General features: G+C 40.8%; 1 protein-coding gene across 16 annotated transcripts in view; it reads left to right on the top strand.

The window, feature by feature from the left end:
- LOC138739018 (cilium assembly protein DZIP1L-like) overlaps positions 1-12,816 on the top strand; it is a 205,379-nt gene that overhangs the window by 162,633 nt on the left and 29,930 nt on the right. For all 16 annotated transcript variants that reach the window (XM_069890355.1, XM_069890353.1, XM_069890358.1 and 13 more), the window contains one exon: positions 8,508-8,677. In XM_069890355.1, coding sequence (XP_069746456.1) covers positions 8,508-8,677 — 170 coding nt within the window. The remainder of the gene's footprint in view (positions 1-8,507; positions 8,678-12,816) is intronic.

The following is a 12,816-nucleotide window of genomic DNA, read 5'->3' as shown; positions in this document are numbered from 1 at the left end:
ATCTCAATTTTTATCTTCTCTAATTGAAACTGTCTGTCCCTTTCAATCTTTTCCAAATCATATTTTCTTTGTCTTTCATCATCCTCCCTCTGTTTTTCAGCCACCTCTAACTCATATTTCCTCCATTTTTCAGCTTCCTCGGCCTCATATTTCCTCTGTTTTTCAGCCTCTTTTTGTTTTTCATTTTGGTTTGCCTCATATTGTCTCTGTTTTTCTTCTTTCACCCTCCGTTTTTCTTCTTTCTTCCACCCTCAATTTCTCTCATTCCAATTGCAACTCAAAAGATCTATCCTCTGGAAAATTATCTGTCTTTCTCAACAAATCTTCCCTCATCTATATAATATTTCACTATAATCATCTGTATTTGTATTTTCCTCATCCAATGCTTGACTTCAGTTAGTTTTAATGCCTTAGAAATAACCAACAGTTCCTCTTTTCTCTTGCTCTACAGCTCTGCAGGTGATGGTTGTAACAAAAATGTATCAACATCCATTACTGCTTTCTTTCCACACACAAGCTTTAAATTAGCTTGAAAAAAAACCCAATTAACTAATAAATCACAAAAAAACTCAAATTTTCAATCCGAACAGACGATTCCCTCATAAAATGTTATGAGCCCAGACGACCCCAATATGTCTAGCATGGGCAGAGCTCCAGTATTTCAAATAAGATCTATTTTAAAGTGTATCTATGTAACCTACTCTAACAAATCTTTCCCAATTTATTTTCCAAAAACATATCTATATATTATGTCACAATCTATAAATTAAAACTAAACACAAAGCCAAATTTGAGAATAAACGTAATCCTTCACCAAATACGATGAGTGCTGAATTACTAACTTTTGCAATCTGCTGAATTCTCTCCATTTAAGGTGTATTCTGCAAGACCCCTCCATGACAATAGAAAGGGTGGCAGAACTTTAGGTAGACATCCTGTGATCTGGATGGGACACATCTCCTTGCTGTGTGTGCATTAAATAAGTGTTAGCCAAAGTCTTCCTGGAATGTGGTAGTGTCAGATTCTGTGAATTACACATGTTGCATCCTTAATCATTGAACAGTCACAGTGCAGCACAAGAACAGGCTCTTCTACCCACAATATGTGTCCTGTCCCTGATGCCAATTCAAACTAATCCCATCCCCCTACACATGAGCCATTTCCCAGCATTTCCACACGTTCATGTTCCTTTCTCAATGCCCTTAAACATCATTTTTTACTTCCTCACACCACACCATATACTGGTCACCTTCTTGTTTTTTTAAAAAAAGCGTATTTCCTCTAAATGTCCCCCAAGGAAGAGGCTGCTTCATTAAATATATTTAAGAGACAGTTAGAACTTTGGTAAGGGAATTAGGGGTTATGGAGGAAAAGGCAGGTAGGTGGAGCTGAGTCCATGGCCAGTTCAGCCATGATCTTATTGAATGGTGGATAAAGGTCAATGGCTGACTTCTGCTCCTATTTCTTATTCTCTAGTATTGGAAAAGATTTTAAAAATATCCAAAAATGATGCAAGAATGGGCTTGGCAACTAACCTCAGGGAAAGGAAAATTGATAGCATGGATAACCTGTAACAAAATTAATAGTCACCATCCAGATATGAAGAGACCAAATACATTCTTTACTTTGGAACAGAAGATGGCTAAGGGTGACCTAATCAAGGTCTACAATGTGATATTGACATTGATACAGCACAGTATATGCCCTTCAGCCCACAATGTTGTACTGACCTACATATACCTACTTTATAACAATTTAATTTTTCCCTACCGCGCCCCCATAATCCTCTATTTTTTTTTCATTCATGTGGCTATCCAAGAGTCTTTTGAATGTCCTGAAGGTACCAGCCTCCAGCACCATCCTTGACAATGCATTCCAGGCACCTCCCACTCTCTGAGTAAAAAAAAATAGCTCTTTTATCTCTCCTCAACTTTCCTCCACTCACCTTAAACAGATGTTCTTTGTTATTTGCTATTTTCACCCCAGGAAAATGGTGCTGGCTGTCCACCCTATCTAGGACCCTCATAATCTTGTATACCTATTGTTACCTCTCATCCTTTGTTACTCCAAAGATGAAAAGCTTGCTTCATATGGGATATTCTCCAATCCAGGCAACATCCTGGTAAATCACCTCTGCACCCTCTCCAAAGCATTCACACCCTTCCTTTTATGAGGCAATAGATGTAAGAATGATTTTCTATATTGTAGATGTAGCTGAGTCAGGTTTTAAAGTGATCTTTTTAGAGGGAATCCATGGAAAAAATGTTCACCTGGAGAGTGTTTAAAATGAAATAGACTGCCCGAGAAAGGCCACAATAGATCAGCAGCCTGTTTTTAAAAAAAGATGCAGTGCACTTACTCAACGATGTTTCTCTGATAGCATTCCCCAGACTTAAGAGTTAAAGAATAACAGATAATAGGTGCAGAAGTAGGCCATTCAGCCTTTTGAGCCTGAAATACCATTCAGGATGATCATGGCTGATCATGCAACTGTAGAACCCTATTTCTGATTTCTCCCCATTCCACTTGATCCCTTTGGTCAAAAGTGCCACATCCAATTCAATATCCAAAGAACCAGCCTCAATAACTCTTTGAAGATGTTTCTCCTCATCTCAGTCCTGAATAGCTTCCCCTTTATCCTTCACCTGTAACCCTTTGTTTTAGACTTCCCCAACATCAGTGACACTCTTCCTTCATCTAACCTGTCCAGTCCTGTCAGAATTTTTCTACATTTCAAAAGAAATCCCCTCCCTTTGTTCTAAATCCAACTGAGTATAACCCTGGTCTATCCAGTCTTCCTTCATATGTCAGTTCTGCCATCCCAGGTATCAGTCTGGTGAATCTTTGCTGTAGCCCCTCAAAAGCAAGATTCCTCAGATTAGGAGACCAAAACTCTAGGGAATACTCAAGATGTGGCTCCACCAAAGCCCTCTACAACTGCTCCATGACTTCCCTGCTTTTACATTTAAAGCCTCTCACTATAAAGGCCACATATCGTTTACTTTCTTCACTGTCTGCTGCACCTGCACTCTACCCTTCAATGACAGATGCACCATGATATCCAGTTCTCATTACACCTCCCCTTCTCCTAATGCCTCACCATTCAGTTGATAAATTTTCCTGCCTGTTACTGCTAGCAAAGTGGTCACCTCACATATATTTACATCATATTGCATTTGCAATGCATTTGTCCATTTTCTTAAATTGTCCAAGTTGCCCTGCAGCATTTTAGATCTTCCTCACAGCTCAAACTACTGCTCAATTTAGTATAATCTGAAAATTTAAAGGTAATACAGAACATTTGTTCATCTCAGACATAAACATATATTGCAAATAACTCCAACTCATGTCACCAAGATAGACAAGGGGAATTAGTGCATTGGAACATCAACACCTGCAGATTTCTTCTAAGTTGCGCATTGTTGAGGATTGGGGACCTAATGTGAGGGAGGGTATAAAGGAAATAATTGTAAGTTGAGAGGTTGTAATAGTTAAATTGCAGGGATTAAAGGCGGATAAATCCCTAGGGCCAGATGGTCTGCATCCAAGGGTGCTGAAGGAAGTAGCCCAGGAAATAGTGGATGCATTAGTGATAATTTTTCAAACCTCTTTAGATACTGGATTAGTTCCTGAAGATTGGAGGATGGCCAACGTAACCCCACTCTTTAAGAAGGGAGGGAGAGAGAAACTGGGAAACTATAGACCAGTTAGCCTGACATTGGTTGTAGGGAAGGTGCTAGAATCAGTTGTTAAAGATGCAATCGCAATATATTTGGAGAGTAGTGGTATCATTGGATGGAGTTAGCATGGTTTTGTGAAGGGAAAATCATGTCTGACGAATCTAATAGAGTTTTGTGATGATGTAACCAGTAGAGTGGATAGGTGAGAATCAGTGGATGTTGTAATCCGGACTTTAGTAAGGGATTTAATAAGGTTCCGCACAGAAGACTAGCGTACAAACTTAAAAAGCATGGTATAGGAGGTATGGTATTAAGGTGAATAGAGAATTGGTTAATGGACAGGAAGCAAAGAGTAGGTATAAATGGGTTCTTTATGGAATGGCAGTCAGTGACTAGTGTGGAACTGCAGGGCTCCATCTGGGGCCATAGTTGTTTACAATATATATCAATGACTTAGATGTAGGAATAGATAGCAATATCTCAAAATTTGCAGACGACATGAAGATGGGTAGTGGGGTTGGCTGTGTTGAGGATGCTAGGAGGGTGCAGAGTGATTAGGACAAGTTAGGCAAGTGGGCCAAAATGTGGCAGATGCAATATAATGTGGATAAATGCGAGGTTATCCACTTTGGAGGTAAGAACAAGAAAGAGGATTCTTATCTAAATGGTATGTGTTTAGGAAAAGGGAAGATGCAGGGAGACTTGGGTGTCGCTGTGCATCAGTTATTGAAAATGGGCGTACAGGTGCAGCAGGCGGTGAGGAAGGTGAATGCTATGTTGGTGTTCATAATGAGAGGATTTGAGTACAGGAGTACAAAGATCCTGGTACAGCTGTACAGAGCCTTGATGCAGTTTTGGTTCCTTTATCTAAGGAAGGACATCCTCACCATGGAGGGGGGTGCAGAGAAGATTCACCAGACTGATACCAGGGATGGAAGGACTTGCATATGAAGAAAGGTTGGATAGACTAGGCTTGTATTCTCTGGAATTTAGAAGATTGAGGGGGGATCTTATAGAAACATATAAAATTCTTAAGGGTTGAGACAGACTAGATGCAGGTAGGTTGTTTCCAATGCTGGGGCAAACCAGAACCAGGGGTCACAGTTTAAGGATAAGGGGGAAGTTTCTTAGGACTGAGATGCGGAATAATTTCTTCTCTGAGAGTGGTGGATCTGTGGAATTCTTTACCACAGGAAGTAGTTGAGGCCGATTCCTTGTCAATATTTAAGAGTAGGTTCGATTTGGCCCTTGTGGCTAAGGGGGATCAAGGTGTATGGGGAGAAGGCAGGAACCGGGTACTGATCAGCCATGATCATATTGAATAGTGGTGAAGGCTTGAAGGGCCAAATGGCCTACTTCGGCACCTTTTTTTTTATGTTTCTATTATTCTGATTTGAAAATGTATCACTGTTCTTTGATTGATATTGAATCTAAATTCTGGAATAAACTTCATTGCTGGACCCTGGAACATCTGGACAGAAAAGACATATCAAGATGCTCTTTATCAACAACATTTCAGCATTCAACACCATCATCCCCTCAAAATTGATCAGCAAATTCCAAGACCTAGGCCTTAATACTCCATTATGTAATTGGATCTTGGATTTCTTCACCTACTGTCCCATTTAGTGGGGATTGGCAAGAACATCTCCTCCACAATCTCCATCAACACCAGAGAACCATAGGGCAGCATTCTTGGCCCCCTTTTCTTGCTATATATCTATAACTGTGTGGGTCTGTACGACAATAACATCATCTACAAATTCACTGATGATATCACAGTAGTGGGCTGTATAAAAAGAGGAGATGAGTCAGCGTACAGGAGGAAGACTGAAAACTTGATTGAATGGTGCAGTAACAACAACCTCGCACTCAATGTCACTAAAACCAAGGAGCTGATTTTGGACATTAGGAAGGGAAAACTAGAGGTGTGCGATCAAGTGACTGGGGGATCACAGATGGAGAGGGTGACAAATTTACATTCTTGGGAGTCCCTATCTCGGAGCACCTTTCTTCAACCCAACATGTTCATGTCATTGTGAAGAAAGCGTATCAGCGCCTCTACTTCCTTATGAGTTTGCGAAGCTTCGGTATGACATCAGAGAGCCAGGCAAACATCTACAGATGTATCACAGCTTGGGATAGAGACACCAATAACTCTGAGGAAAAGCACTGTAAAATGTAGCGGACTCATCACAGGCAAAACTCCTCCGAGAAAATCTACATGGAACTTTGTCATTGGAGAGCAGCAGCAATCATCAAGGATCCACATCACTGCAGCCATCAGGAAAGAGGTTTAGGTGCCACAAGACTCGCACCAACAAGTACTACCCCTCCACCATCAGACCCCTTTAAAAAACTAGATCAGAGACTTGTATAGGGACCCTTGTTTTGTACATTATTTATTACTGATCTTTTTTCTGTATTGCAATTTGTTTCCAGTTCTTTCTTTATTTACATTTCTCTCTTTTGTATATGTATTTTTCTTGAGTACAAGGTACAGCTACCAATGAGCAGAAATTCTGCTGGGGCCGTAGGAAAAAGAATCTCATGGTTGTATGTGATGTCATTATTGTACTCTAACAATAAATCTGAACTTTTGAATTTTGCCAGCTCACCAATCTATCAACATCGATTGTGAATAGGCAATAAATGCATCGCCCAGATTCCAATAAATGAATAACACAACAAATAGACAAACCTTTCCTGTAAAGTGGTGAGCAAACCCCACAGTACTAACTGGTCTAACTAATATGCATTGTTCTGGTATAAACTTTCTTTTATATTTTGTATCTTAGCTAATAAAGAAAAACATCTTAATTAGCCTTTTAGCAACCTTGTTGATTTATGGATACAAACAAAAGATCTCTTTGTTCTATCATCATCTCGGTATCCTCCCTGTGTACTTCCTTTGGCTCCACAAATGACTTGTGCGACTCTGAATTAAATACCATTGCCACTTTGCTGCCAAAATAACTCTGCCATCTATATCTTCCAGCATTCTGGAGCATTCTTCCTCACTATTAACCACGGAGACCTTTTTGCAGAATCTAGATATTTCTTTTTGAAATATCATTGACATACAGTATGGAACAAAGGGCAGAGCAATGAGCCCTGTACAATCCCAATGGGGGGGGCAACAAAAACCTTCCAGCGATAAACATCTATCAACAGTTGCTCCTTATATCTTGTCAGTGATGCCAAATTTGGCATTCTCTCTGGAACTCAGGGGCTTTTTTTATGTTAATTTGTCAATTCCTTGCTACTGCATTTGGGTGATCAGCCAAATCGTATGGAATGGCAGAAACTGGACTTCTGCTCCTCCTATTTCCTATATTTCTGTTTCAGATTGATCTCCTTGCTGGCACATAACACTCTCCATTCTGCAGAAATAAGTGACACTAGTGTAGCACTTAACTACGGACATTCTTGCATACTTTGTGGTGCCTCACCTGATAAGTTAGGCAAGGTCATACAATTCAGGTCAGTGTGCTTGAGGTCATTGTGATTTTCTAAGAAAATAAGGGAGACTTTTCAAATGAAAATAAAAGCACATGTTTGCGAAACCATTTGATGGCAAGCCTGGACATGTTGTCCTTAACAGTGAATGACGTGGCTTCCATTGTGAATTTGGTTCCCATCTCAGCATTTTTCTCTCCTCCTTTGTCAGCTCTTCCAATACTGAGTGAAGGACTCCAATGAAGAACTGTATAATATGTTCAAGCTTGCAAAGTTTTTGCTTTTGCTTAATCTCTACGAGTCCTGCTTTTTGCAGGATGAAGGAATTGGGAATAAATGAGAGAACATTCATCAAACCTGAGTTTCTGCAGGAGAGCTTCAATCTCCAGTGAGCCTGTCCAACTATTCTGAAGAAAGAGAAACCTCCAGCATTGAAGCTTCATAAGTTCTTCCCTGTTGTTTACCTTACAAGGTCCATGACTTTAGTTTACCTACATTTTGTGTTATATGAGAGATATTATAGTGCTGTATAAACTTGGACTTCATCGGCTTGAAATGTTAAACCTGTAGTACTTTTCCTAACCCATTACATGCCAAGTGGCTTAATATACTGTGATATTGTGACTTGTTTCCTTTCTAATCACTTGGACAGTATGGAGATTCCATTGTTTTGATTCATTAAATGAAAAGTCCATTCTGATGTTGGTAGAGTTTTTCAGTGTTTATTCGAACTTTATGCAATAAGAACTATGTTAAAACAGTTAAAACTTTACTTAAAATGGACAATAAAATGTTAATACATTAATACATACTAAAGAACAGTTGAAAGAATTATCTGGACTGTCTCTATGCTCCCCTGGTTCTAAAACAGTACAAAAGCAAACTCAGAGTGAATGTTTATTTTAAACATGCAAAGCTAGCTAACCTTGAAATTAGCTGTTACTAGGAAACACTTATGGAATTCATAAAAAAATATTCACTGGTTAGTTTGCAAGAATATGTATGCAAGTCGTTTTTAACCTATACATGTGATGTGTATGCATTTCTGCCAACAGCACAAGTTGCAATGGTGACTATTCACTAACAATACTTAAAATCATGATAAAACTTTCAACCCTTTGACCATGAAGGAATATCTTGTGCCAGGTCAAATATTTTTGAGAGTTCCATTTTTGGAAAATGCACTATTTGTGACACTAGATCAGGATTTTTTTTCATTGATACATTAGATGTTGTACTTAAAAACAGCACCACACAATCTATTTTCATGGCAAATTTGTGCTATTTAAGAAAGCTCCAGTGGGACAATGTATGTGTGTGCATGCTCAAAATCTACAAACAGTAAAACTCAACTTTGTTTTGATATAGCACCTCATCAACCAGTACTGGAGAATTTGTAGGCAGTCTAACTTCAAGCAGTACATCAACTGAAAGCAGTGGAAATGAATTGTCTGAAACCTGTGAATTAGAAGAAATTTGTATCCTTGGGGAAGAGAAAGCAGCAAAAACCGATGACACTGGACCTCAGCCGAATGGAAGTATGCCAGCAATTCTAATAGTATAACATGCCATTTATTTTTAATTTTAAAATATGTTGACCAATTGCTTAGATAGGTTTGGCAAGATCTTTTGTCCTTTCTGAAATTGAATGTTGTGCAGAATCTAGAAATCTGAAATGAATCAAAATGTTGAAATTATTTAGTAAGTCAGCGGGGTCTGTCGAAAGGAGAAAGAGAATAAACATTATCAGAACTGAGTAAATGAGAATTGAAATAATTTTTACATGGCAGAGAAAATGGTTGGAGGCTGGGTGAAGCAAGGAGAACCAAAGGACATTGTCACAGGACAATAGTGCAGTCAGTGACGGCTGTGTCAGGTGAAAGAAGGCTGAAGACCAGTGGGATGGGGGATGTGTAAGAGGAAGGAGACAAATAGAGACAAATATTTGCAACAAGAAGACAGGAACGTGTTGATTGCAGAGAAGCTGCAGTGAATGTGAAGGTTAATGGAGTGGAAAGGCAATCCTCATTTTAACAGCCCCTCTGAAAAATTCCACAGTCACATGGAGAATGAACAAGCATTGCACAGATAGCCACTGGAATGTTCGAGAAAGTATTGGACCTTGGCTGCTGGACCACCTTCCAATCATCAATATCATTAACATTATACATAGGTGCTGAAATTCTTACTTGCTTCAGCCAAACATGTATCTCAATTTAAAAAAGCTATGGGCTCTTTTCTCCAAGCTGTTGGAGTCAATTCCTGCTGGATACAATGGATCCATTCTGACGAGTGAAGATTAATTCAAAATTATTTCATAGATTTCATGTATTCATTTTTATGGCAAAGATTTGGGTTATGCATTGTTCTTATTCCTTCCAATAGTTCCATATTTCATATTCATAAAATATTGGAGGCTATTCAGCAATTGACTATGCCATCTTTCCAAACAATTCCTTTTCTCCAGTTATTTCCCTTTCATTTATTCTTCCATTGTTTTTCTCTGCCCTTTACTCAAAATTCTCCAATCAACCCTTATGTTTGGGGCAATTTGCATTTACAAAAAATAAATTTATCTTCCAACAAGCCTGAGGAAGGGTGGAGGAAGCTGAGCACCTAGAAAAATTCCACAGTCACATGGAGAATGAACAAGCATTGCACAGATAGCCACTGGAATGTTCGAGAAAGTATTGGACCTTGGCTGCTGGACCACCTTCCAATCATCAAAAATTTGTCTTAGTAGGACTGTCTCACTTGATACATTTGTCCTCTGATGGCAACACTGCCGGAGCCGCTGTAGTGGCAGCTGGTGCAGACCCATGGGAAGCAAGAGTTGCAGCCCTCCCATGGGGTCCAGCCACCCAATCAACTGCCATCAGCTCTGCGCAGGCTTAGAATGGCCCATTGAGGGAGCCAACAATGGTTTTATTTGAGGTCCCATGACCTTAGGATCTGTGCTCAATATGGTGGCACCTATTAATCGGCAACAGCCACGAGCGGCTGCAGAGTCAGGGAAATGGGGGACTGGAGCAGGGCACCACAGGTTGGGAAGACCATCTGCCCCCCCCCCCCCCCCCGTCTGAGAAGAAGCAGTAGATGACCCATGTGACTGTGACCACAGAGATAGACCAGTGAGGAGGCTCTGCGGCTGAGGAACTAGTGCAAGCGGTGGGCAGCTGGCAACGAGCTGAGAAACCCACAGAAGCTGCGGACTGCTGGAGACTGCTGTCAGGAGACGTCCACTGAGCTGTGGACTACTGGAGACTGGCTTGAACTGGCCAGAGGAGTACCAGGTATTGGAACTGGGATGTGGGAGGTGCCGAGGACGCTGAAAGGTTCCTGACCATGTCAGAGGTTCAGTTCTGGAGCTCGGGTCACCAATGGTTTGGACTGGACTCTGGGTGATTGTGGAGGCTGCAGAAGCACTGGAGGTGAATCTATGGACACTCAGCGACTCGGGGGGGGGTGGTGGGGGAGACTCTCTTTTGCTTCTTTCTCTGTCTGCAAGTCTGGCTGTAAGAAATGTAAGAGGCACTTAGGCAATTTCTGTCGGTGGTGAATCTGTCTGCGTTGCACCAGGCAAAAAGGAATTTCATGTTATAGGATACTGTTTTATTACTATGAAAATAAATTGAATCTTGAGATGGTAGCTTATTCTTTCCATTTAACCCTGATTTTTGAGAGGCAGATAGTGGACAGTGAGCAAGGCTGTCAAAGGATACAGCAAAATATAGACACATTAGAATGACGGGCTGAGAACTGGATAATGCAGCTTAATACAGACAAGGTTAAGGGATTGCACTTTGGAAAAGCATACTGTGAATAGCAGGATACTGTCAAGTCCATCAAACCCTAAAAATGGCAACCTAAGTAAATACTTGGTTTCGTAGGTCAGAGTGCTGACTACAAAGATAAGGAAGACGTTGCAGTTGTATAAAACTTTGGTTAGGCTATATTTGAAATGATCTGCACAGTTCTGGTTATTGTAGTACAGTAAGGAGCTGAAGGCTCTGGAGAAGTGCAGAAAAGGAAGGTAAATAAGGCTGCTTCCTAAACATTTAATAAAATAGAACTTTTATTATAATTCTACACAGGCTTATACAACTGAAAAAATAATTGAGCAAACGAAACCAAAGTATTATGAATTGGGGAAAAGAGCGCACAAAGTTTTGGCTTGGCAATTGAAGACAATAACAATTAATGCTATTAAAAAGAATTCTAAGAAGATTATTTATAAACCTCAAGAAATAAATAATTCTTTTAAAGATTATTATTTTAATTTGTATAGATCTCAGTTTGATACTGATGAAGTTAAAATCGATAATTTTTTGTTTAAGATTAGTTTACCTGTTTCGGATTGTCAGGATTGGAAAGGTTTAGATGGTCTATTTACATTAAGAGAAATTGTTGAGGTTCTTAATTCTTTGCAAAGTGATAAGTCACCAGGAGAGGATGTTTTCCCACCTGAATTTTACACGAAATTTAAAGATTTATTAATACCTCCTTTTATGGGGGTATTGAAACAGGAAATGGAAACTCATTCTCTATCGAAATCTTTTTCAAATGCAATTATGACTGTGATACCTAAAAGGTATCAAGACCTAAAAGACATGACCTAAAAGGACATGTCCACGTCCTCCCCCTCCAAGTCCTCCCCCTCAAAAGATGCTCACAAACTCAAGCTAGCATGCTGGAACATCAGAACCATGCTAGTCAAGGCTGACAGCCACCGACCTGAACGTCGGTCTGCCCTCATCGCACATGAACTCCTCAGACTTGACATCGACATAGCCGCTCTCAGTGAAGTCCGCCTTGCAGATATAGGCAGCCTCCAAGAACATGGCGCGGGCTACACACTCTACTGGTCTGGCAAGCCTATGGATGAACGACGCCTCTCTGGTGTAGGCTTCATGGTCAAGAACTCCATTGCCTCCAAACTCGAAAACCTCCCGACAGGCCACTCGGACCGGATCATGTCCATGCGACTCCCCCTTCAAAACAAGCGTCGCATCACCCTCATCAGTGTCTATGCTCCAACCCTCCAGGCAGAACAAGCAGAAAAGGACAAGATCTACACTGATCTGCGCAACCTCATTCAACGCACCCCTACAGCCGACAAGGTTGTCATCCTTGGCGACTTCAACGCTCACGTCGGTAAAGACTCAGAAACCTGGCCAGAAATCCTGGGCAAGCATGGTGTCAGCAAGTGCAAACTCTGGGAGATCCAAAATGAGTGGTGGACTAGCCTCGCCAAACGAACCCAGTTCAGCGCGGACATTGGCGACTTCAGGGGTTTTTACAAGGCTCTAAAGGCTGTGTACGGCCCCTCACTCCAAGTCCAAAGCCCACTGCACAGCTCAGACGGCAAAGTCCTCCTCAGCGACAAGATCTCCATCCTCAACCGTGGTCAGAACACTTCCAATCTCTTTTCTAAGCCAACTGCTCAGTCCAAGAATCCGCCCTGCTCCAGCACCCTCAACAGCCCTTAAGGCCAGAGATGGAAAAGGTCCTCACCTGGGAAGAGACATATAAGGAAATTGAACAACTGAAAAGTGGCAAAGCAGCAGGTATGAATGGAATCCCCCCAGAGGTTTGGAAGGCTGGCGGCAAAACTCTGCATACCAAGGAAATTGAACAACTGAAAAGTGGCAAAGCAGCAGGTATGAATGGAATCCCC

Source organism: Narcine bancroftii, chromosome 7 (assembly GCF_036971445.1).
Source record: "Narcine bancroftii isolate sNarBan1 chromosome 7, sNarBan1.hap1, whole genome shotgun sequence".
NCBI classification, from domain to species: Eukaryota; Metazoa; Chordata; class Chondrichthyes; order Torpediniformes; family Narcinidae; genus Narcine; species Narcine bancroftii.
Note: the sequence above shows the minus strand (reverse complement) of the source record. Positions and strands in the feature narration are given on the sequence as shown.